This window comes from Pelophylax lessonae, assembly GCF_965119305.1.
Source record: "Pelophylax lessonae genome assembly, chromosome: 9".
NCBI classification, from domain to species: domain Eukaryota; kingdom Metazoa; phylum Chordata; class Amphibia; order Anura; family Ranidae; genus Pelophylax; species Pelophylax lessonae.
This window is the reverse complement of record NC_138776.1, coordinates 119747475-119774567: the sequence shown is the minus strand read 5'-3', so window position 1 is coordinate 119774567 and position 27093 is coordinate 119747475. Positions and strand designations below refer to the sequence as shown.

General features: G+C 37.4%; 1 protein-coding gene across 1 annotated transcript in view; it reads left to right on the top strand.

Annotated features, from left to right (window-relative positions):
* PCDH15 (protocadherin related 15) overlaps positions 1-27093 on the top strand; it is a 1730880-nt gene that overhangs the window by 991207 nt on the left and 712580 nt on the right. The window contains exon 12 of the mRNA XM_082269384.1: positions 18857-19063. Coding sequence (XP_082125510.1) covers positions 18857-19063 — 207 coding nt within the window. The remainder of the gene's footprint in view (positions 1-18856; positions 19064-27093) is intronic.

Here is a 27093-nt window from a genome sequence, read left to right as displayed (position 1 = left end):
GAAACAGAAAGTTAAAATCAAACCAATAGAATATTGACTGGACAATGGTAATGATTGATACATAAACTAATAATAAATAGTTAATAGTGAACAAATTATTGTGAAGAAATAATGCCTAAATGCTTCCTGATACAATTAATGAGTTTTTACTGAAGCTGTTAGCCGAAGGTTAAAAAATAGGAGAATATAGAGAAGTGCCTGGTATTTTTTGAGGTAATAGGAGCTGCATGTATTGTAATTCATGTTTTAAGCAAACCAAAGTGCATAAGGATATGTGATTGATTAAATGTGATATTATTGAAAATTATCATAATTCATTAAAAAAAATGATTTTATATTGCAAAAAGACTAATCTTTTAATCCTCCATATGGCACCCCAGTGATGAGTACAGAGAGTAAGCTTTTCATTTAATTATGCTCAGGATGCCATAGACTTCAAGACCCCCATTTGGTGTGTGGTTGCTGACGACCACCTCTCCAGTGGTCATGGCATTAGACCAGGAGTGCCAATTTACCTCCTTGGCCACTCTATGGTCCTCTGGTTTTTACCAAGGGGTTTTCCCCAGACTTAGCTCTGCTCTGTGCTTGGGGAAGTCATGTTTTGGGTTACCCGAAGATAGCTGCATTTAACAAATGGTAGTGACAAAGTATCTTTACTCCAAAAACAGATTTTACTGGTAAGTCAAAATTCTTTCTTTATTTATTTATTTATTTAATTATCATTCATTACCATAGCCCTAGCCAATGTTCTATTGGTTTGTTTTCCACTTTACCTATGGTACATATAATCTGTTTTTTTAGATATAGTCTGGATATCTCGAGTCCACTCCCTTTTTTGCTCTCTGAATCATGGATTAGAAAGAGGCCTAAACAGTAAAGTAGATGTCAGAGAGACAGTTTCTGTGTGGCAATGCTGCCTATGTTTAAATAATGGCGCCTTAGGTTATTTGATGCTGGAAATGCAATAAATTTGGTCGCAGTTAGTTGTAAACCTGAATTGCTATGTGGACTGTCATTACCTCAGCTACCCCCCAAATTGAGACTATCGGCCTCCAGAAACAAATAAAGCAAGACTGATATCATTGCAATATATGTAATAATACTCTGTTAATAATAATGGGATTTATTATTGGGATTTTTATTGACAAATTAGGTTGCATTATCAGCCCTTGATGTCTGCCAGAATTTAAGGTAAGAAAGTAAAAGGATGAGAGGAGGATTGTGAGAAAAGCTAAAAAGTATTTATATTTAGAAAGAAAAACTTTCAAGGTTACTCATATTTGCAGTCACTTCTCACCAGGAAAGTGCTGTGCAGAATCAATCATTTGTTTGGAGATTGCAAAATAGAACAGTGTTCATTTTTCCCTACGTGAGGACAGCAAAGGTGACAGCAAAATGCAATCTTCATTTACAATACATTTCCAAAGCACAGGTCATGCAATATCATCATCACATTTCTACTTGCATCCATAGAGTATAAATAAACATCTTCCACAGTCCCAATAACAGGAGCCAAATCTCATTCAGTATACTCTAGGAAAAATAATCATAAACTTTGTATCGAGTAGCCATCATGGCACAGGAGCAAAGCTAGTTCTTAAGATGCAAATTCACCATGCAGGAATGCCCGAAGCAATCTTTGGAATGTCTACAGTATATACTACCTAGAATGGAATAACATTACCCCTTGCAATAAAAATGGAAATGTGTGCATGGAAAATGGATCATTTTTAAGTCAAACCAGTTGACTTTAAGCGCTGAGCTCAATATCAAGCATCTTAAGAGTGTCGTGCATTGTGACCACATAAAATAACATTCACAATTAACCAAATATTAAGTGTAAAACTGTATGTTATGTGTATGCATGTGTAAATAGAATCTCATTTAAATAAAAAATAAAAAAAAACCTGCAGAATTGAGTCGTTAGTACCACTTTTTGGTTCATGGCTGTGTGTAAGTCTGCATATACAGGCGGTCCCACGAGTTGCAAACAAGACAGGGTCTGTAGGTTTGTTCTCAAGTTGAATTTGTTTGTAAGTCAGAACATGTCAATTTTTTAAGTGTAGCTCCAGCCAAAAAAAATATTTTTAGATTTTTTGGATAGCATAGTGAAGGGTTAACACTCCTGTAACGTTTGTGTTGCTGTCTGTGCCCCTGTTCAGAAGATTTTACCTCACTGTTCCCTATAACAATTGGATTTTGAAAATTTTGGATTGTTTTGGAAACAAGGATTGGTGATAAAGCTTCAGTGGAGACACCCTTTGCCCATGATATAACTTACAGGAGTAAATTTCCCTTCCCAGCGGCAGATTTCCTCTCACTTCCTGTTGTCTCCCTCCATTTGTAAGTAGGAGTTGTTCATAAGTTGGATGTTTGTAACCTGTGGACCTCTTGTACTGTACATTTTTAAAATGTATCTAAAGCCAATTTGTTGGGGTTACAACCTCTGTCAGTTTTTTCTTTTCACTATTTGTCCTGATGACTAGTCCCCAGGACTGAAGATGATAGAAAGTCCAAAATTTTAGAATTGTCACTGGAGCATGGACAGAAGGAAAATATTTTAATAGGGTCACTTGTAATGACTGTCTAAGAAAGGATTTCCCTTCCTTTGTTGCATGAAGTGATTGGTGTTGAGATCTCTTCTCACTTCCTCTTGTGCATAAAGGTGGAAAGAGAGGGGAAATCAAGCTAAAGGGACATAGAGAGCAAAACAACCTTTACATGAGTTTGAACCATTTCTTACTCTATCCAAAGCTAAGTTTTTGACTTTAGATATACTTTCATTTCAATAGATTTTTATTAGGTTTTAGTACAAACAAGGAGACCAAAGTAGACAGACAGGAAAGGAAAGTAAAATAAACAAACATAGGTAGATGTCATTGACAGTTCCATCCATTAGGTCACCTAGTAAGAGAAAAGGGCAGTAATGACAAAGCATATGAATATCATGAGCAACCCATTCATCGCATAGCTTAATCAAACACTCCTTTATTCATCTCTTTACATAGTTATCGTACCATGATGACCATGGGGCCCAAAATTGTTATTCTCGAAGTTACTGGGCTTCATTTGTTATGGTCAGAAGCTTGTATGTGTGATTCGTTTGGGTCGTTGTAATGACGTCAGTTAGCGTTGGAGGAGTATTGGGTTTCCTGAGTCTAGTCAGTGAAAGTTTGGCTGAAAGTAGGATGTGAATAATGACCTCACAAGTTGCTGGAGGTATGCAGTTAATGTTCAAATTGAGTCTTTCTAAAGCATGATACACACTATACAACTTTAGAAATTTGCTTTAGATTTACCTTCAATTATGTAGTGCAAGGGCCTGCTTGACTGCATACAAATTGAAAGTGTTTAGGTTTGACCTTATATTATATATTTTTGGTAAATTGAAAGGAAAAAATATAAAGATAATTGTATAGTATGTATCCAGCTTAAGCCAGGAAATAGTGGAATATAAGTACAAGTGATGCTGGTCATTAATGAAAAAAACATCTTTCCAAAAGTTATAGTTTAAATTTGAGGTGCTACACTATGAAGTGGAAGTGATTATGGTTCTTATAATAGTGCATATGTATTACTCCCTCATATGTCAAAAATGCAAATATCCTCGTGAATATGTGACAACAATTTAAATACACAAAAATATATTCTCCAAATAAATAAAAGTAAACAATTATTTCTAAATGTATAAATGGGTATCTTCTACACCCCGTACTTGATTGTGCTTTATTATTTACGTCTTACGCCTGCTCAAATGTGATATTCCCCCACCTTAGTCCAAAGTGGCCACTCACCAGATATATTCAGGGCCGTCAAGACCCCCACAGCTTTATATATAATTTTGGTCACCGTTTGTATCTCCTGTTTTCCTAACACCTCATCTCAATCCCTAATACCCTCGACTTGGGCAGATCTGTATATTTTAACTGTATATTGTTGAGCCAGGTTCCAATCCGGTATGGATTTCCAAAAAGAAACAAAGGCAGATGATTGTGCAATACGTTTATTAAAAGATGCCAAAATCCCACAAAAACAATGGTATTTGCACTCACATTTAGTTGTGCCCTGAGCGGCACCCACTGTAAAACGCATGGTATGCAGTATTTCCTGCCGTTCACGCCAGGTATCGGCATGCGTGCCAACTGCGTTCCACCAAGAACTGGAAGTGCCAAAACTGGAATGATTCCTCGCTGTGGACTGCATTTCACTGGACTGGCATCGTCAGGAAGTCAGTAGGAATGCAGGTTGGCACGCACGCTGGTACCTGGTGTGAACGGCGGGAGATACTGCATACCAAGCGTTTTACAGGGCACAACTAAATGTGAGTGCAAATACCATTGTTTTTATGGGATTTGGATAATTGTAATAAGCATATCAAAAGTTCATCTGCCTTTGTTTCTTTTAGGAAAAATCCATAACGGATTGGAGCCTGGCTCAACAATATACAGTTAAAATATACAGATCTGAGCAAGTCAATGGTATTAAGGATTGAGATGATGTTTGGGAAAACGGGAGATACAAACGTTGACCCATATTATATATAAATCTGTGGGGGTCTTGACGGCCCGAATTTGCTGTATCTGGTGAGTGGTCCCTTTGGACTAAGGTGGAGGAATATCACATTTGAGCACGCATGAGACGGAAATAATGAAGCACAATCAAGCACGGGGTTTAGAAGATACCCATTTTTATATTTAGAAATAATTGTTTACTTTTATTTATTTAGAAAATATATTTTTGTGTATTTGAATTGTTGTCACATATTCACTAAGATATTTGCATGTTTGACATATGAGGGAGTAATACATATGCACTATTATAAGCACCATAATCACTTCCACTTTATAGTGTAGCGCCTCAAATTTAAACTATTAGTGTGAAGGATGCCCTTCTATGTCTGTTCGCATGTTTCCTCTCCCTGCTTAAAAGACTGTGTAGAACTGGTGTTGGGCAGACAAGCCATGTGTACAGCCAGGCCAAAGAAACTTTTTTACTAACTTTTGAAACCCTGGTCTGATTCGTGCCATTTTTTAATATGTTGTCCCCCTGAATGGATTGATTGTGAATATGTATTTGTATAAAGATTGGATGTATAGTTTTAAAGTTACAGCATGCAGGTAAAACTGCATTTTTCCCTACCTGTGATAATTATGTTAACCATTGTGTACCATAATTACCTCACAGACAGAAGGGGGTGGAGTTTATGTGGATTGTAACCTTTGTGTTATTGGAATGTGTATTTGTTGTGGGTGTCTCCCTTGCATGGGAGCGGGGCATAAAAGAAATTGTAGTTTTTGAATGCCTGGGGTTGCTTCCAGTAAAGTGGTTCCAGCATTCAGCTTTGGCTCATGTGTGGAATTATTCAGCGATACCAGCGATTTATTATTTGGCGAATTGGGAATTCTTCAAATATTGGGGATTAAGGAATTACAAGGCGGTGAGATACAGTGATACCGTCACAATTAGTATTAATTTTTGGAATTCCCAAGAATTGATGGCAGCTGCAGGGATAATTTTATCAATAGAGCAAAATAGTAAGCCCCATTTTTTGTGTTTATATTTCCAATAGTTATGTATGCAGTGGCAGTCCCAGAGTATGTGCTTCAATGTACCCTCTTGGTCACACCCTCTCCAGTATTTTGGTAAGGTGCTCCCTTTGTATTTTTCCATAACAAATGGGGTTAGGTACCACTGTTGGGCTAGTTTTTAAGTAAATTCCCATAGGGTTGCACACGATGGGGCTTTGTATACTGATTTAAATGCTAGCGACCATTGAGTGAATGTGTAGCTAGAACGTAAATCTTGTTCCCATTTATTCATTGGAGGAAATTTAGTAAATGTACTTTTTTACCCAAGTATAGAATATATTATCGATATCCCCTTGGTCGAATTTATGGGTGGTTTTGGGTGTGTCCCTTGGTTTAAGGGTCCCTTTTTCATATAGTGAGCCAATTGTCGTAGAAACGCCACTAGTCCATGAAGAGAGGCGAAGGGCAGGGATGAGGAACTTTAAGGTAGAGATAGGTGGATTTGAATTAGTGGTTGGAGTATTCCCCCAAGGGGAGGTAGCCAATATCTTCCAGGCTAAGATGGAGGCTTTAACTGTATGAGGGAGATATACAGGTACAGTCGATTCAGGATGTTTACTATAAAGCCAAAGCTGTAGGTTGTTATGGGTTATTCACCCCATAGTGTACTAGGGGAAGGAAGGAACCAGTCTTTAATTTGTGACAAAATAGTTGCATAATAGTAGTGCTCTATGAATCTGTGTTTAATTATCGTATTGTACGTACATTGAGGTTTCTTACCTTGCCATATATCTAGTTATGAGGGTTTGTAATGAGATAAGATAATATTTAGGGATGCAGATTGGAAGCTCTGAGTAAATAGAGGGGTTTGGGTAACACAAGCATTTTGAATGCTGCTAGATGGCCTGTCCATAAGAATTCAAATTTGGATAGAGATTGGTGATCTTGCGCGAATTGTTTTTAAAGAGAGAAGTCAGTGTGGAACAGAAGTTTTGTAGATTTAGTTAGAGTTATGCCAAGGTATGCTATCTCCGAATCTAGCCATTGGTAGTTAATGGATAACATGTTTCTAGTTGTCTAATCTACTTCTAAGTCTAGAATATGGGATTTTGTGTCATTGACCATGTAATAAGAGAGTGCTCCAAAATCTGTAAGAATATTTTAAATGATTGGTAAGGAGTTGAGTGGGTCACTGATCATGAGTATTAGGTCATCTGCAAATAGACTTGGTCAGAATTCCTCACCTTGATCTCTGAGTGGGTCTGTATGTATTTGTTGCCACAAGAGCTTTATCACAAAATTAAAATTAAAAAGGATAAGGGGCAACCCTGTCTTGTACTGTTTGTTATACGGAAGGGTTGGAAAAGCATTTCATCTACATGTATCTGGTCTGGTCATAGAGGGCATAGAGGGCAGATATGGCAGATAAGATCTTGCCTGTCAATGTAAACTTGCATAGGATTGCCCTTAGATAGCCCCAATGAACTCTATGAAACACCTTCTCTGCATCCAGGGAGAGGAGCAGAGAAGGTGTCTTGTAAAGTGTATGATATTTAGTAGTTGCCTAGTTGTGTCTGCTGATTTGAATTGAAAATTTTTAAACTCGTGGGGGCATAATCTGCCCAGGTTATGGGTGCAATATCAGAGTCACCAATCCTCTGCAACAACCATTTGTCAGTCATGAAGTAATCAATATGTAATAAATATGGGTGTAGGTGTTGTGGACTGGAAAATTATAAGTATAATCTTGTTCATTAGGGTGGTGGCATCCCCACACATCGTCATTAATGAATTTTACCATTGCAGACTTGTGTCTAGAGCTGGGGATTGAGGTGTCTAGCAGATGAGCTGGAACTAAGTTAAAATCACCACATAGGATCAGGAGCATATCTCTACCCACTTCTGGACCGGAAGATTTTCCCCCTTAATGAAAAGGCCATTTTTTGTGATTCAGCACTGTGTTATTTTACTGGACAATTGCGCAGTTGTACGACGTCGTACCCAAATAACCTTTTTTTCCCACAAATAGAGCTTTCTTTTGGTAGTATTTGACCACCTGTGCAATTTTTATTTTTTGCGCAATTAACAAAAAAAGAGCGACAATTCTGAAAAAAAAACATATTTTTCACTTTCTGCTATATAACATTCCTAAAAAAAAAACAAATTAAAAATCTTATTTCTTTCATCATTTTAATCCAATTTGTATTCTGCTATTAAATCCTAATAAGTGTATTTTAATTGGCTTATGCAAAAGTTATCTTGTCTACAAACTAGGGGAAATATTTATGTCATTTTTATCTATTGATTTATTTTTTACTAGTAATGGCGGCGATCAGCGATTTTTAGCAGGACTTTGACATTGCAGGGGACAGATCGGACCCCAAACTGACATTTTTAACACTTTTGGGGGGACCAGTGACATTAATACAGTAATCAGTGCTAAAAATATTCATTTACTGTAATAATTACACTGGAAGGGAAGGGGTGATCAAAGGGTTTTTTTTTTTTCAAATATATATTTTATTAAGGGATTTTAATAAGGCCGTACAATCATCAAGAGATAAAAAACAAGAACAGAGCACCATATAATCTTATGCTTTAACAGTCAGTATAAAATGTTTATTTCATCAAAATTAATACAGGTGTCTACCGATCAGGGTCTCCTTTCTCCTCTTAACCTTCATCCGGTCTATCTGTACCTCTTACCCTGCTATAATCTTCTACTCTCGGTCTGGACAACCTCTACCTACCCTATCTTTTCTGTATACTAACCCAAACAACCATAAAAAATAAACACAACCCCAGGAAAAAAAAAGAAAGAAAAAAAGAGGAAAAAAAGGGGGAAAAACCCATCTCCTCCCTCTCTTATCAAGACATCATACAATTGATCCAGGTGTCTCTCCTCGTTTCATATGTATATTCTTTCTGATCCAGATATCACATTTTAAATAAGGCTTTACCTTCTTTCGAAAGAGTAAATAAATTCCACGCTCCCCACATCTCTAAATATTTTTACCTTTTATGGTGAGTTGCCATTACCAAATCCTCCATTTAATTTATTTCTTCTATTTTCTGTATCCAGTCTGCTATTGTTGGTGGTGTTTGTTTTTTCCAGTTAAGGGGTATACGTATTCTAGCCGCATTTGCAAGCTGGCATATCACCGATTTTCTATATCTTTTCACTGGAATGTTACATAATTGTAGGAGAAAAAAGCCGGATCTTCTGGAATCTCAGCCTCTGTAAACTTTTGCATAATCTCTCCTACTTTTTTCCAATAATTTGTCAATTTAGGACAGTCCCAGAAGATGCGCAATAACGTGTCCTCTCCTTCCAGGCAACGCCAGCAGCGGTCAGAATTATTAATCAAAATTTTGTGTAGCCTGTATGGAGTATAGTACCATCCTGTTAGGATTTTAAAGTTTGTCTCTTGGTATTTAGTACATATCGAAAATTTAAGGACCAGGTTGATCATATGCTGTCTCTGCTCCGGTGAGAAAACTCTAGACATTTCCCTCTCCCATCTATCTAAGCAAGGCAGCTGATATTGCACTATAGGTATGTTTATCAGGCTATATATTTTGGATATCGCATGTGTAAGGCTCCCTTCATCTGTACAGTAACTATCATAAGTTGTCAATTGACGATTATAGGGTTAAATGTGAGCCTAGGGGGTGTTTTATAACTGGGGGGATGGGCTTGTGAAATTAACATAGAGACCTGTGTTCCTAAATAGGAGGAACACTGGAGTTCTATATTGAATCCTGAGAGAACAATGGTCTGCTTTGTATTGGGCGAGTAAATGGTTACTCCAATCCCAGTGGACACCTTCTTAGGGGAAACGTGTTGGGTGGAGATGCCGTGCTGTCACTTCTCGCGGTCCACACTGCAGAGAGGCCGCGATCATCTGTAACCATTTACTCGCCCATCTTATCCTCTGTTCATGTAAGTGTTCTACCTTTTTTGCATTAAACTTATCATTGAGATAATGCACTATTGCCTGCTCCTTACTTTCTTATGTGGGGACTATCACTGTGAATGAGATACACCGGGAGTGACCCATAGAGGAAGTTTTTATCCATACTGATATGGAGCTGTAGTAGGACTGTTCAGAGGGAGACAACTTGGATATCAGAGATACTGGTGGTTGCTGTCAATATTTCCCATACCTAACCTGTAATAATTTACATCTGGTAGGAGTTTCATCCTCACTATCTTACGAGGTGAAAGATTTGGTTGTGGAAAGACTTCTTGCTGCACTACACCAGCCCTTCCAAGTTATAAAGTGTATGCTATCTTGTTAGCTGGTACGGGTACCATCACCATTCTCACATTTCACATGGTGTTGTGGAGGACACAAGTCTATGAACCATTATTGCACTTTCTCATTTGCACTTTATCATCAAGAAGTTTCATGTACACATGAAACTTCTGTTGTGAATTTTATGTATTTATCTTTATATTTTATTCTTTTATTTTATTTTTAAATAATTTTGATGTTTTTTTGAGCCTCACTTTTCAATTTCGATCTCATTTTTGATGATTTTGATTATATATACTATATATACTAACGCACTCATACACTTTTTTCCGTACACTCACTCCACTCAGGTTGGAGTTTCAGTTGCTGCTGATAGGACACTCACCAGTTTACGCACCTTCATTTTTTTCTAAGCAGATAAAATATACACTAAGATAGGACACGGACTTCTACTGAGATAGGAGTAGGATATCTCAGTAGAAGTCCGCTCGGTGGAAACGCGTCAGAGGGAGGCGTGCCGTCACTCACATCATCCGTGGTCCGTGCTGCAGCCGGCCACGGATAGTTAAAGGGTTATCCAGCAATTAACTTTATCTCGGTTCATACAAGTGCATATGCTTTTGTTACAATAACGTTTTTGGGGTAATGCACTATTGGTTGCATTCTTTATTGCATTTATGGTGAACACTGGTGGAACATCACAGAGGAGTGCAGGAGCCATGGGTGTATATTTCTGAGATTATCCAGGTTGATCTGCTGTTGTTGGAGGAAGGGAAGCCCTCTGTCATGCACCTGGTAGAAGAGCCTGATATGATGAGGAAGGCCTCTCTTACACCTCTGACTCGGGGCCCCTGATAGAGCAGACAGGTAGCACAGGCGTGCAGAGTGGCATGAGTGCCTATTGGTCTTGAGCCGGACGAACTGTCAGGATCAAGCAGGGGAAGACCATCGGTGGACCGCAGCGGAGCAGGAGTGCCGTATGGACACCACTGAGCAGGAGACAGGAGCAGGCTGTGTCTGTCAGTAGGTTGCAGCAGAGCAGGAATGCCGGATGGACACCACTGAGCAGGAGACAGGAGCAGGCAGAGTCCGTCAGCAGGTTGCAGCGGAGCAGGAATGCCGGATGGACAACAGTGGAAAGTAGGCAGAGAAAAACAGCAGGCAGTCCAGCAGGGTAATAGGCAGGAACAGGGTCAGGCAAACCGGGTCATACACTGGCAGACGGATCAGGTGCAGATGTACAGGCAGAAGCGTGGTCAAAGGCAAGCTGGGGTCAATGCAGGCAGAGTTTAGGAGAAGTCAAGGCAAGCGGGTCGATAACAGTAATCAGATGCAGGTTTACAGGTAGCAGGTATACACAGGAATGCTGTAGACAAGACAGCACTGAAGCACAGCACAGGCTCAGTTTATATAGTCCCCTTGATGACAATACAAGCAACAGGTGCACGCACTTGAGCAATGGGCGTAGCCTATGCACAGGAAGCTGTCTAGAAGAGCCATTCTGTCTATAGGAATGTCCTTCCTGACACCCTCTAAGGGATACATCCATGCACATTGTTTTATCCATCTGGTAAGAGGCTTGGATATTTTGTCTTTATCACGTGGTGAATTACAGCACTGGATCCCTTTCACTACACAGAGATTAATTTTGGGGAGTTTATTGCACCTTACTTTCATCCATATGGTAAGGAGGAAACCTTACAGGTGGTGGGATTCACAGACACTTCTTTTGGAGTTGTATTGAGTATCACTTGGTTCTCACCTTGGATCCATCATTATTTTTATGTTATGCACCATGGATATTTATGGACTTTATATGGACATTAGTCACGTTTAACACATATATTGAACATTTATTTAGTATCACGTCATTTGTTTCACAGATGCACTTAAGCTTGTTTTGTGTTTCCACAAACGAATATTTATTTATTTACTTTTATAGCGCACCAGACTATTTTATTCACAATTATTATTCCACACCAGGTAACAAGGATCTTTGGTTGCAGCTTTAAAACATATCAGCACACCCTTCACACAATTTTTTCATTTGCATAGCAATCTGTCTTCCACTGTGTCTGGCGGACAGACTGCACTGTTGCATGGTCCATAGGGTGTGCATGAGGCATGCACTTGGAGGACGTCCTATGATGTCCACCCAGGATAGTAGTGTTTCCGCCTGCTCTATTGTATTCTGGGAAGTGGTTTAAAAACAAAATTTCTGCAGTCTGTAATGACGTCAACACACTGATAATACACCTTGTTGGCCAGAGGCAATTTAAGGTTTGCCTCATTTGTAAAACATATGATGAACATCAGAGCAGGTTTTTTTTTATAAAAAATAAGTTACTTAGTATTTCTGACCTATGCCCTATTGATTCCTATAAAATTAACATAAATTAGGGGTTACTAATTTTAAAGGAATTAAATATCAATAAGCATCTGAAATATTTTTTTAAATACAGTAGTTATATCACTAGGGACAGTAGCCATCCTCTAATAATACAATTGCTTTGAGTTTGAAAGTTTGGTTTAACCAACTGAACAATGAAAGTATTCAGAAGCTTTGTGTATAGTTCTTTCCTTTTTCCTAGATTCAAGCTGCTTGTCAGAAAAATCAGATGTATCCTTGGGGCTGATTTACTGAAGAAGTAAAGCATTTTCAGTTTCACTGAAATTCACTTAGCTTAGTGATTGTGGCTTAGTGAATGAGTGAATGCAACTGTGCAGACTTCGAACAGCCAATCATGTGTACAATCATGTAAGCAAAAATCCTGTTTTTTAAATGTTGCATGCACATGATTGTGTATACTTTTTAAAGTGAATTTTCACCCTAATAACTAAACTAAGTAAACATTAATTTTGCAAAGCTAAAATAATTTTGTAAAATGAACATGCATTAATCCTTTAGTAAATCAATTCTATAGAAGGCACACTAAACTTCTAATATAATGTGACCATTACCACTGCCTTTTTGCTTACTAATACCAATAAATATGGATGGAGGAGACCAAAGTCTTTTACAGCTATCATCTTCGAATATCTTTGATAAGGAACAAGCATTGTGATTTTGTCAAAATCAATTTTGACACAAAATTCCAAATGTCACTCAAACTGCTTAGCTGAAATTACCATTCCATAAAGAGCGTGTTGAAAGGGGGTATTATGGTTAGTTAAGTTTATTCCACTTAGTGTTCTTTGTATTTGTGTTTTTCTTTTTTTTTTGTGGATTTGATCATTATCTGTGTACTGTCACTTTTTTATTCTACTTTCGTTTTGCTGTTTTTTTTTTTTTTTTTTTCTGTGAAAAAATAAAGATAATATGATGGGCTAATGGGGGCACTTGAAATGTACTTCTGTAACCTTTAGAAGCCATGCTAAGTTCATTGCAACCTTATAGGGCAACTCAACTTTCATGAGAAATAAATATAACAAACAAGAAAATAATATAGCATACACAATTGTTACTTAAGCCATATTGTAATTGAATGTTAATCCAAATTACCTTTCCTTTTCAATCTGAAGCTGTTATAAGTTTCTGTAAATTTCAATAATATACCTGGAGGTGATTCTGTATACTGTTGGTGTACAAATCTCCCCAGGAAATGTTGTTTTCTGCTTGTGTGATTGGCTCACTTATTTACTCAGAAGTCTGCACTAAATTAAAAGTAAAATGTAGGCATCCTCTGCAATAAAAATGTTAGTTTGGTGAGTCTTGGGGTTAACTACTTCTAAGAGATGCAGAAACTGTAACTTTTCTTACAAAAACATGAAGAGTGCACCAGCTGAATAACAAAAAGTACCCTGACATTTAAAATCAGTATCCAAAGGATATAGTGGAACAAAGCTTTTCTTTAGAGCAAAAAAATAAATTTGGAGATAAAGTACTGTATATGTAAATAATATAGGCATTTGTACATCAGATAAAATAAGTATTGAACACATCACCATTTTTCTAGGTAAATATATTTTTAAATGTGCTATTGACATGAAATTTTCACCACATGTCAATAACATTCCATGCATTCATACAAAGAAACCAAAACAAATAAGTTCAGAAATTAAGTTATGTGTAATAAAATGGAATGACACAGAGAAAAAGTATTGAATACACTAACTGAAATGTATTTAATACTTTGTACATAGTCCTTTGTTGGTAATGGGAGCTTCAAGATGTCTCCTGTATGGAGAAACTAGTTGCATGCATTGCTCAGGTGTAATTTTGGTTCATTGTTCCACACAAACAGTGTTCAAATCTTGAAGGTTCTGTGGGCCTCTTCTATGAACTCTGATCTTTTGTTCTTTCCATTGATTTTCTATTGGATTCAAGTCAGGTAATTGGCTGGGCCAGTCTAGCAGCTTTATTTTCTTTCTTTGAAACCAATTGAGAGTTTTCTTGGTTTTGTGTGTGGGATCATTTTATCACTGAAAAGTCCACCCTCATTTCATCCTTATTATGGTAGATGGCAGCAGATTTTTATCAAGAAAATCTTGATACACTTTTCCATCCACCCTTCCTTCAATGACATGAAGTTTGCCAGTATCATATTCTGAAAAACATCCCCACACTATCATGTTCCCACCTCCAAACTTCACTATTGGTATGGTGTTTTTTGGGTGATGTGCAGTGCCATTTGACTTCCAAACATGGTGTGTATTATGACATCCAAAGAATTCAATTTTGGTCTGACCAGACTATATTCTCCCAGTATTTCACAGGCTTGTCTAATATTGTGCAGCAAACTTTAAATTAACTTTAACATGCTTTTTCTTCAGCAATGGAGTCTTGCGTAGTGAGATTGCATACAGGTCATAGCGGTTAAGTGCATTACTTGTTGTTTTCTTTGAAACAATAGTACCTACTAATTCCCAGTCTTTATGAAGCTCTCCACAGGTGGTCATTGGCTCTTGGACAACTTTTTTATCTGATCCTTCATTTCACTCTGTCAGAAATCTTGCGAGGAGCACCTGGTCATGACCAGTTTATAGTGAAACAATGTTCTTTCCACTTCTGGCTTATGGCCCCCCAAAAATGCTCACTGGTACATTCAGAAGCTTAGAAATCCTTCTGTAACCACTGCCATCAGTATGTATTGCAACAATAAGGCTGAAAATGTCTTGAGAGAGCTCTTTGCTTTTACCCATCATGTGATGTTTCTTGTGTGACACATTGGTAATGAGACACCTTTTTATAGTCCATCAGTTGATACTGAACAAGCTGATATTCATTTGCAGTGACAAGGGGCAGGATTGCTTTCTAATTACTGATAGATTTCAGCTGGTGTCTTGACTTTTCATGCCTTTTTGTGCCTTCCTTTCTTCATGTGTTCAACACATTTTCCCTGTGTCATTCCATTTCCTTACACATAAATTAAATTCTTAACTTATTTGTTTTTGTTTCTTTGTATGTATGTATGTATGTATGTATTGCATGGGTTGTAACAATCAAATAAAATGCCATGTCAATAGCACCTTTAAACATATATTTACCTAGAAAAATGCTGACATGTTCAATACTTATTTTACCCACTGTATATACTTTACTATGTACAATTTACTAGTACATATAACTGTGTGATAACAATAAATTACATATTTAATGATTGAGATGATGTGTTGTTTATACAGTATGTGATGATTGACACCCTCCATTCCTAAATTAAATTATTATAATAGCATTATAATAGTATTTACTGAAGTCTCCCAATATTTTCAGAAATTTGGGAAATGGTGGGTTTACATTCCACTCATCATTGCTCTTCTGGAAGGAGACAAAGCAAAATCCAACAATGCATCTACTAGGTTATAATCACAGTGATAGGTTATAGTCATTGCTTTTATCAAATACAAATCTCCCCATTTCTAATACTGTTGTAATCCTAGAACAGAAACCAAACTTGTGAACAGAACTCTAAGTCCCACACTACAACAAAAATGCACCAATAAAGTGGTAACAAATCCAGAGCCTAGTCGAAAACTTCAAGGCAGCACTACAGTATAATTATCTACATTCATAGACCTTCCATTGAAGTTAAAATAATTATTTTTTTACTTCATAGTCTTCAAGAAACTCCATATTTGTGGGAAAGAAATTGATAAATAAAAAAAATATATACTGTATATAGTGTATACAATTGCAACACAAGTCATGGAAATTACCTTTCCATTTCATTCAGCGCTGTAATTTTCTGTAAAATGCAATGCAAAATGTTTACCTAGAGGCATTCTGTACACAGACGGTGTACAGAACACCCCCCCCCCCCCAGTTATGTCATTTCCTGCTTGTATGATTGGCTCACTGCTTTCCCTAGAAGTCTGCACTAAGATACAAGTTTGATTTTGAGCATCCCCTGTCACAAAAATTGCATTTTTGACAAGATACTCCCAAAGAGAAATGACATCTAAAGCGATGCAGACCCTACAATTTTCCTCATTAGAGCCCTGCAGGTGCAGCAGCTGATTGATAATTACAAAACCACCCCCATACAGATTCAGTCTGTACATGGACACAGACAAACCACTATTCCTTCAGAATAACTAAAGGTAGGAATCTACAACACAGTTTTGCCAAAAACCTTGCAATGTACATAGATCACCCAGAGGAAAATGTTTTTTTTTTTCTTAACAAAAAAATGACTCTTTAAAAAAAAAAAAAAAAGAAGAGGAAAATGGACCTGACTACCATGCAGCTAACAATCAGGCTTTACGATCCCAATTTTAATTGTGTTTATTAGATAATGGATGCTTTATATCATTTTTTAGTTTTGTGTAAAAATGTCATTTATTATAGGGTGAAAGTTTAAAAAGCATGCTGGGCTTTCTAATAAGAAAGGTCAACACTTCCTTTATTCCTTTTAGCAGACTGTGTTTATCCACTAGTTAAGACCTTGTTATTTTTTGCTAACAGAGGGAAGGTAGACATTTCATCCCCCTGATTTCAGGTCTGTATTTAGCACAGCAATTGTAAGAAATTGATTTTAGAGGGCACAGAACATGCATAGAGCTTTACAGGGAGTGTGCACTTAAAAGGTTTACTAAGAGCAAAAGGAAAGTTTTTTTTTTTTGGCAGAGGAGATACACACAGGCTTCTCTGCCACAATTCACTAGCATTTATTCTAAAGTTTAGTTTTGATTTACCGTCCTCGTCTAGTTTTTTCTCTCTCTTTCTTTTTTTAATAATGGTTATTGAAGGTGTACATCAAATCTTCTTGATTGTATTTTCATTATGTTTCTACATTTACTGATTGCTATCTATCTATCAGGGACATGAGAATTGTTTTACCCATGTGGGTTTTTTCTAATTCTTTATGGTTTAAAAAAGAAATACATAACAAACTATATGTTTGGGACCAACATAATGTGGAAGAGAAAATACCATACTGCATGCTCATCTCCATTGGCTCTTATTAATATAGTATTGCTTTAAACCACTGGTAGACTGTTGTACTTTGTTCTGTCAGAAAAAAAACAAGTAAAACCTTATTACATTATTGATACAGTCTATTTATTTAAGGACATTTTTTTCTTTTTTTTTTCTTTTTCTATAAGCTTTGTTCTTTGACCTGTGTAATCATATGTTTCAAAAAAAGTTAACTTGATGTCTTAGCACAGTCCTCATGACAATGTAAACTATTTTTAACATTTGGATGGAGCAGGGAATGCAAAGTTGCATACATTCAAAACAATCATCCTTTTTATAATCTATACAGAATGTATAGACTTGGGACTGTAAAGCTAACTTAGACCCTAAACTTTCAACATTTCTATTTAAAATTGAAGATTGTTTAAGTCATCTTATTTTGCAAAACTAATGGAGCTACCATTTCTAAAGTTTGTTAAGTTTACATCTATTTTGTAAGATGTAAACTCTAACTGAATGACATTTTGTTTGCTAAAGCACTCTGTATCATAAACAATTTTCTATTTTTTAAGTAAAATACTTTTTTTCTTCTTTTTTTTCTATTTTCTGCATCTAAGCGATGGTGACTTCCAGAAACTCTTTTGCAGATACTTCCTGTTTAAATCCATTCACTTCAACGATGGATGCATGTCATTTCTCAGGGTGGTTTTCCTGATGGTGACAGTGCTGGATTATACTTGCTTAATCTGTGTTGCAGCAGCCACTTGTAATCTCAACATATGACAAGGTGACAATACTGAAGCACAATTGGGAACCGGTACAGAGAGTTTTCCCCCTATTGCAGCACGTGCCTAAGCAAGTACCTTCACAGCAGGGTTACCAGGTTTTATTTTAATGAAATCTGCATACAGTAGTTTAAAATAATGAAAATGACTTTTGAAATTACATTAATATATTAACACTCCTCTTATGTTAGGGTCAGAACCGACCCGTTTTCAGGTTTTGAATGTCTATAAGTATCACATAAATTTGTTTATTGCATCAAGATTATTTTACTTTGTCAGGAACCTCTATTTAAACAATGTAATAGAAAAATAATCCTTTTCACTAAATTATAAAATACTGTGGTGAAAATTAAGACGTTCATGGTGTTAGGGTCAATTCTGACCCAGTTATAATATAGGATTTTAGGATACTAATAAGTGCCAAAACTGAAATCATAAACACTCTCTCTGCTTAGTAACACTGACAGCCAATCCCCTCTCAACCCTGTGAGCTGTAGTTAGGGAGGGGTCTATCTCTTTTCCTGCTTGTCTACTTTTCTAAATAAAGTGAAGAAACATAGGACAAATACATTTCAGAGTTGCTGACTTTATTTTACCATTTTTTCAATTTGAAAATGAGAGGTATGCTATCAAAAGAAAGGTCTAAGGGGTCACACCAAAAATATTAAAACCAATCTTTTCAAGCATAAAGAAGCCTAACAAGGTAACCAAGAGGTAAGAAACAAATTTGATGATAAATAATTATTCAGAGGGTATTTTATGGCTGATTTAAAACACGGGTCAAAACCGACCCTAAACATCATAGATAGTAACGGAATTCTAACATAAGAGGAGGGTTAAAGCTTAAATTATGGTTGATCCCTTAAGTGTACACCAAGCTGCTATTTTTACAATAATATTTAATCTATACAATACTATTCTTTTTAGGCTGAGCAAGACAATGGTCATCCACTTCCAGCATTTGCAAACCTTCACATTGAAATTATGGATGAGAACAATCAGGCTCCTTATTTCACGTTGGCTACATACCAAGGCTACATACTGGAGTCTTCTCCTGTGGGAACAACTATCTCTGACAATTCAAACCTAACTGCTCCACTGAAATTGATAGCTTTGGATAATGATATTGAAGAGGTGAGTTTTCTTGTGTAATATTATAATCTGATTAGGGCTCAACTCAAAGCAAATACTACATACACTTTCACAACAAAAAAAAAAATACTAGTTACATCTGTAAACTTATGTTAAGAGTCGTTAATAATTCTATGTATCATAGAACATCTAGGAAGAGTTTGAAGCACTTAAATGAATACCACCGGGTGTGATCCACAATTGAAACCACTAATGAGTCTGGTAATAACTTGAGGGTTGAATCTGAATATTTTTCATATAGATATTGTCTTTATGTCTAAATAATATCTAATTTATTTCACTTAAACTTTAGATTCCAAATGTCTTGGTTTGTTAAATTCACAGTAACTTGTACGGTTTTGATAATAAATATAGTTAGAAGAAAAATGATTCCCCCTCTTATCTCAATATTTTAATAATAAGCAATTGACAATTTAAATGTTACTGGTTTTACTAAGATGACGATGAATATGAAATAGACTATATTATTGTATCTCTACATTTAATGACATTATAATGTCATTAATGACATAATGTGTGGCAACCCTGTCGCTTGTTTCAGATATGTTCTGTTTCTCATACAGTATGGTCTAATTTTGTAGTTGGCAATAGCACCCGTTTTATTTTCATCACTATCATCCATGTGTGGCATGTTCTACCTTGTTGTGAAACCCAGGCTTCTGAAAATAGAGCTTAGCTGACTTGCTTGCACTGCTGGCAATAACAGCTAAAGCAAGAGGTTTACACTTGCTCATTGCCTCAGGCATGATGAGAACCGACTGTTCTAATTTTCTGAACAAAAACTGTTGGCTTGTTCTGGCTTGCTTTTTTTTTTTTTTTTTTTTTTAATCACTAATGATTCGTTTCAGCTTCTTAGAGGTCATGTAACACATGTTCATGGGTTAAGAATGTTCAATATGGATCTTTCTAGGATAGCCATATGTTATTTTTATATGTACGCAAGCAGAACACTTGAAACATGTTTTTTGCTTAATTGACATGTTTCATTGCCTGGAAAAGGCCTGGACAAGGCAGAGTAATCGTATTCCTAGATATACTATACTTTACATAGCCATAACTAAAAAGTCCATGCAATCTGTTTACAAAAACAAGACAGGTAGTTTTAGGCGTATGTGTATTGTCATCATTTATTACCTTATCTAGTTTCCCAGCTTTTGCACTAGTGTTTGAATATGATCAATATCCAGAAATGTTCTTATCTGTAATAACTTTCACATTTGACCAAGTTTGGTCTAATGTGACACCACTGACCATAGAATGATAGCACATTGACATTTTGCCATCATTGTAACTATACCACTAGGACAACTATAGCAAACAATATAATATTCTATTAACGTTATGGGTTTATCTCTAAAAATATGGTATTTAGTATATGAATTCCATTTTTCTTTATTGTTTATTAAAAGCCAGAAAAAGTCTTGAATTCTGAAATGGTCAGGTTATATGCTGCTGCCTACAGAAGGACTGAATAGAACAAAAAAGCTGTTAAAAGCCACTAAGCCAGCCCTCATATAACCATAATTATTTTTTCACTAGCTTTTTTATTCTCTTTTTTTACTTTCTGTTTTTCTCAGTATGCAGTTCATCATATATATTTTTTCTTTTCTGTGACTTCAATCATGGCTAAAGCTGAGTAAAGACATCCAGTTCAAACTGAGTGTGTATGTGTGTGTGCATGTGTGTGCGTGTCACTATTATTTTGCATATATTGTATATTGTGAAACTAAGAAACACATCCTAAAATTATTTTAATGTATCTACACTCCACTGACACCAATTACTCTGGAAGGTAGTTCCACATCCTTACTGCTCTAGCAGTAAAGAACCCCTTATGCAGTTTAAGATTGAATAACATCTCAATTAACTTCATTGTGTGTGTCTTCTCTAGAGACCTGTGATAATGTTTCCTCCCAAAGCTAGGGTCACCATTTAAAGTTCTGTATGTTGCTATCTTATCCCCTCTCCAGGAAGAATACACTTAATGTCTGTAGTCATTCTTCATAACTGAGGTCCTTCAGCTCCCTTATTAGCTTCACTGCCCTTCTCTGGACTCTCTGCAGTTCCAGCACATCCTTCCTGAAGATTAGTGACCAGAACTGGATGACATACTCAAGATGTGCCCGAACTAGAGTTTTGTAAAGTGGTTGAATTATAGTCTTATCTCTTGAGCAATCCCCTTGTAATGCATGCTAGTAGTCTGCCGGATGTGCTTGCTACAGATTTGAATTGCATGTTATTGCTGGGTCTGTGATCTACTAGAGTCCCAACGTCATTTTCTGTCCTTGACTATCCCAAAGGTTCACCCCCTAGTGAGTAACGCTTTGCTTTGCTTTACATTTTTACTCATGGAACCTCATCTGCCATTTAGCTTCCTATCACTCTATTTTATTGAGGTCTTCTTGTGACGTTTTATCTTTTTTTCATTTATATTTTTTGTTCATTAGAATGCACTGACAATTGCCATAGTTTAATATGTCCATTAAGCACTCCCCACTTATTTTTAGTGTTATTTGTTGCAAAAACATGATCCTATTTAGTATTTTTTAGTATGAAGGGTACTGTTTAAGCTAGTCTCTGCACAGCAGCTATCCAGAAAGGCATATCCTCAGCAACAGCTTTGGAGGTTAGCCTGGAATGTTGTTGAGACTTTAAATAAGAATATTATTTTTTATAGGCAATATATAAATACAAATCTGATTTTTTTTAATAAGTTGTAATATATAGTGCTTCGAAAGCCCTGCCAGCTTTCTTAGATTTCTTGAGTTGAAAATGTGTTTGTTGGGATGTGGCACTTTGTTTGGAGCCAATCTAGTCAATTTTATTCAGCACTAGATCTTATGTCCACCCTAGTACAATCCCCCTTCCCATTTAGAGGCTATCAGGGCATTCAGGGGCTTGCCCTCTTTACATTACCTCTTCTACTATTTTTGACTTTTGGTCTTTCTTAGTGTCCTTCTTGGTATCTGGGAGTCAGTACTTGAGGCAGGAATTTCGGGAGGCTCCTATTGATCTAATGGTCATTGTTAGGCACCCTAAGTCTCTTAGGGTCTATGTTATTATTCTTTCTCAATTTTTGGGGGGGGGGTGATCGAGCATCCCCTCTCCTGAACCAAACCAGGCCACATGCCCTCAACATGGGGGGGGTGCTTTGGGGCAGGGGGCCTCTGCCCCACCAGCTCAAAGCACCTTGTCCTCATGTTGATGGGGACAAAGAAAGACAACCCTGGGCTGTGGTTGATGGGGTCTGTGGTTGGGAGGCTTATCAGAATCTGGAAGCCCCCTATAACACCCCCCTTTGTGAATAAGTATCGGGTACATAGTATCCGTAGCTATTCACCAAAAAAGTGGCAAAAGTAATAAACACCAGAGAGTCGAGACATGTTTTTGACAGTTCCGTTAAACAGTATCCCTCAATGTAAATCCATCTTCAATCATGCCACCCGTCGACCTGAAAAAAAAATGCTCCACCTCCTGGTAGGCCTCCTGCTGTATGTCCACTCTACGCTTTGACATTTCTTATATAGGTAAGGGGTGGGGCCACCTGGCTACGTCATCTGATGGCACCACCCTTTTCTGACGTCAGAGACTGGTGCATGCTGGGTCTGTAACTTTAGAAGGGGCAGGGACACCGGGTGACATACCCAGGTGTCTCCGCCCATTACCTATAAAAGAAATGTCAAAGCGCAGAAGAGACATAAGGCTGGAGGCCTCCCAGGAGGCAAGAGCGTTTTTGATTTTTTCTTTTTTTTTTTTTGGGGGGGGTTCAGAAAGTGCTGTGATTGACAATTGAGGGACACTTTTTTTTTTCTTTTTTAATAAAGGAATTGTCAAAAACTTGTCTCTTGTGTTTATTACATTTTTGGTGAATAGGTAAGGATACTATTTACTGGACACTTATTCACGTGGGGGGGGGGGCAGGATCTGGGGGCTTCCAGACTTCGTTATGCCTCCCACCCACAGACCCCAACAACCACAGCCCATTTTTTTTTTTCATTTTGGCATGGGGTTTCCCTTAAAATCTATACCAGACATGAAAGATTTGTGCACTTGGGTTTGCATTATCTCTAGCAAGACAGGAAGAATCCATTGCTGAAGGACTTGATTTTCCTTTAGATTATCATAAGACAAATAATGCTGAAATTCTAGTGCTGACACTTTCCATGGAAGATAGCACATGTCCAGGGGTCCTTGAGATTTCAGATTATTTAGAGTTGGGCTCCACTAAGGTGGCTGATTTTCAGCCTCTATGAGAAATTATTCAAAATGTATTCCCTGCTTCCATCCCTAATCATGTTATCATAACTCTCTGGCTAATATCCCCCCCCCCTTCATCCGATGGCTATGGATGCTTTACTGAATTGTAGGGGGTCGGAGGACATACTGTATATTCCCATATCCTGGATCAGGTACAGAGACCAGAGATCAATAAACGTGATAGAATAATTCAAGAGGGATAGAACTAAGTGGCATGGAGGTCAACATTAAACTGGATAGCATTGTTACATATGGAAATATTTGGCAGAGACACGTCTATATGCTTCATGGTCAAATATCCCATTTATCATGAAAATGAAGCATAGAGTTATGAACTGCATGATATATTTTTTTTACATAAGCATCACAGTCCATCCTGAAAAAGTGTGGGGGAACAGAACGGAAATCACAATTAAAGGGCTACTACTCTTTGTTCTGCTGTAAACAGTGTACTGTATGTAGAAGTTTTCCAAAGTGTTAAGGTATGTCTGGGATAGGGATGATTGATAGGCATACAGATATTGTAATATGGCTAATAGTTGGAGGCCAGGAATAAATCTTTGCCAGGTTTTAAAATAACTGAGCTTCTAGTAGATTGTTAGATGGGGTTGTAGGGCTCGATTGCTGGTTAAACGCTCATAGGAAGGGTTGGATTAGGAGGTCAGGGAAAATTCTGCAATAAGACCAGGGTAAGACCAGGGCTTTTCCTTGTTTTCATCTGTTTAAGGGCTGTTTTGAATTATTTGGGAGTCAGTGAGCCATTGATTTTGCTTGCTTGTTGTGAAGAGATGGATTTTGGGCTTTACCGTTTCAAGAATTCGTCAATAATGGATTGGTGTGGTTGTTTATCATCCTATGGCTGTTGTTTTCTGGGGGGAGATTATATAGTTCAGAATAAAACTGAACAAAGTGATTTGCAATGTCTTTGTGAGCATCAATAGAGGCTTGTTTGGCTTGTTTACGTGCTGTTGCTAAGGATGATAATGAGCATCTGCTGTAAATACACATTTGTGGGCTTCCCATTGCGTTAGGGGATTGGTGTCTGGGATATTGTTATGTTCAAAAATGTCTGATATGTTTTTGTTGATAGTAGAGGTATTGACAGGGTTTCAGAGCAATGTCGCAATACAAGAGAACTTACAAACTAGGGAGGGTTGGAAAATTACAAAAAGGTAAAAACTGTGATGGTTGAGCTGATGGAAAAAGAAAAAGTGCAGTTGATTGAAAACTCATCTGAAGAGATAAGCTTTCAGGGATCATCTAATGGTGGGCAGAGTTGGAACTAGTCAGAAAGATTGGGGTAGGGAGTTCCAGAGGATGGGAGAGATTCTGGAGAAGTGCTAGATGCAAGTATATGAGAATGTGACATAGGAATTAGAAAGTAGTAGGTCTTGAGAGGATTGGAAGGGACAGTTTGTATAATATTGCGAGATGAGGTTTGTAATGTAACTAGCTTTGTGGATGGCTTGGTATGTTATCAGGATTTTGAATTTCATTGTTGAGCAGTTTCAAGCCAATGGCGGGTGTGGCAATGAGGGGTGGTGAACAATGAATGGTTGTGGTGGGATGAGTCTGGAAGCAACCTTTATGATATGATTGACGGGGGATAGCTTACGTAGAAGCAGGCCAATGGGAAAGAATTTCAACAGTTGGGGTGAAAGATAACAAGAGAGTTAATTATTAGCTTTGTGATGTCCAAGGTTAAGAAGGGGGCACAATTTGGAGATGTTGCAAACATTACTGCAGCAAGATTTGAACAGCAATTGGATGTGAAGCCAAAAGGAGAAATAAGGGGAAGGACTAATAATTGTGTCTTTAATCTTGAAGGAAAAGTCAAGGGAAGGGGCATAGTAGTTGTGAAAACACAGGGCTCAGGGGGCAGGTGGTTGGTGGTTGTTAGAAGAAACCTTAGCAACCCTTTCCTTGGTAGTTCAAAAAAGTAAAGTATTAAGTCTGATGATAGACATCACATAGGGGAGATTTCTGGACAGTGGGGATCAAAGCATTAATTGCTTCAGTCTTGATTTTTCTTTAGCAATCTCCTGGGCAGTGAGTAAGGCAGGCCATACACTGTTCCAAATTTAGCCAGTTCAGCAGAAACCAGCCGAGTTTCAAACAGCGTATGGACAGGCTGAATGTATTAAGTTGATCGATTGATCAACTTGGGTACAACCTGCATGTTGGGTTTTATCTGTAATTATTACTAGGGCTGCTATAGCTGCTGGCATTCATCACTGTCTTCAGACAATGGCTGGAGAGATTTCTGCCTCAATGCTGTTTGTGTTGATGGTTGAATCAAGTGCATTTCTTTCCTGCAACCCCTGGATGGCAGTAGCAGACTCTTTTTTAAGACCTCTCCTCTAGCAAGAAAGAAAAAATACATTGGGGGGAGAATGACTAAAACTGGAGTACATGGAATCTGGTGCAGCTGTGCATTGTAACTGATCATCTTTCAGTTTTTTTGTCAAATCCTAATTGAACAAGCTCAGTCAGAAGTCAGAAGCTGATTGGCTCCCATGCACAGATGCACCAGATTCTGTGTGCACCAGTTTTAGCAAATCCCCCTTCGTTTTTTTCATCCTCGCTTGCAGAGAAGTCTGTTGTTTCTCCTCTTCACAGAGGAGAATAAACGGCAATAGCCAATCACAGGCTATTGCAGCAATCATGTGATTGGGATCTTTGTCCCGATCATTAATACAAGGCCTGTAGCTGTCACTGACAGCTTGGTCTTATCACTGAGAGCATGCTTTCAAGATCGCTTCCAGCACAAATGGAGAACACCTATTGTATATGCAGCATGCAGGAATAAAGTCCACTTTCCGGATACTGTATGTATGTGTTATGTAGGCATTAAGGGGTTAAATTATACCAGACCCTGTAATAGATGTTAATGGGGACCCCATGCAAAAAAAACATTGGGTTCCCCCTAAGAGTACATACCAGACCAAATAGGAGTCGGTATAGATGTTAAAGCTGACCCCATACATACAAACAAAGCAAAAAAAAAAAAGCATTGGGAATGTTGTAGGGTCACAATACTGCAGACATGTCACCCTGTTAACCCTTTCACTGACAGGCTCTACTTTTAAACCCACGTGGCCAGACCATTTTTTTTAAATTTTCCATAGCTTTTTTATTTTTCCCTTTCAGTTTTAAGAGTTTGTAAAAGGCCCCTCAAACAATACATAAATGCACACTAGTAAACTAAAAAAAAAAAAAAAGGTGCTACTGATTTTTAATACTCTGTGATATTTGCACAAACGTTTATCAAAACGATATTTTTGCTAAAAATACAGACTAGGCCGCAATTTAATATTTTTTCCCTACATTGTTGTTTATTGAATAGTGGAATAGAACAACAGTATACAGCGGGTGTATCTCAGACGTACAGATACAGACTAGGCCGCAATTTTATATTTTTTCCCCTAAATGGGTGTTTATTGAATAACGGAATAGAACAACAGTATATAACGGGTGTATCTCACACGTACAGCTACAGACTAGGCCGCAATTTAATATTTTTTACCTACATGGGTGTTTATTGAATTCAGACTAGGCCACAATTAACTTTTTATCCCCTAAATGTGTTTTTATTGCAAAGCGGAATACAACAGTATGCAATGGGTGTATCTCACTGTACCATATGCAGACTAGGCCGCAATTAACTTTTTTTTCCATTAAATGGGTTTTTATTGCAAAGCGGAATACAACAGTATGCAATGGGTGTATCTCACTGTAACATATGCAGACTAGAC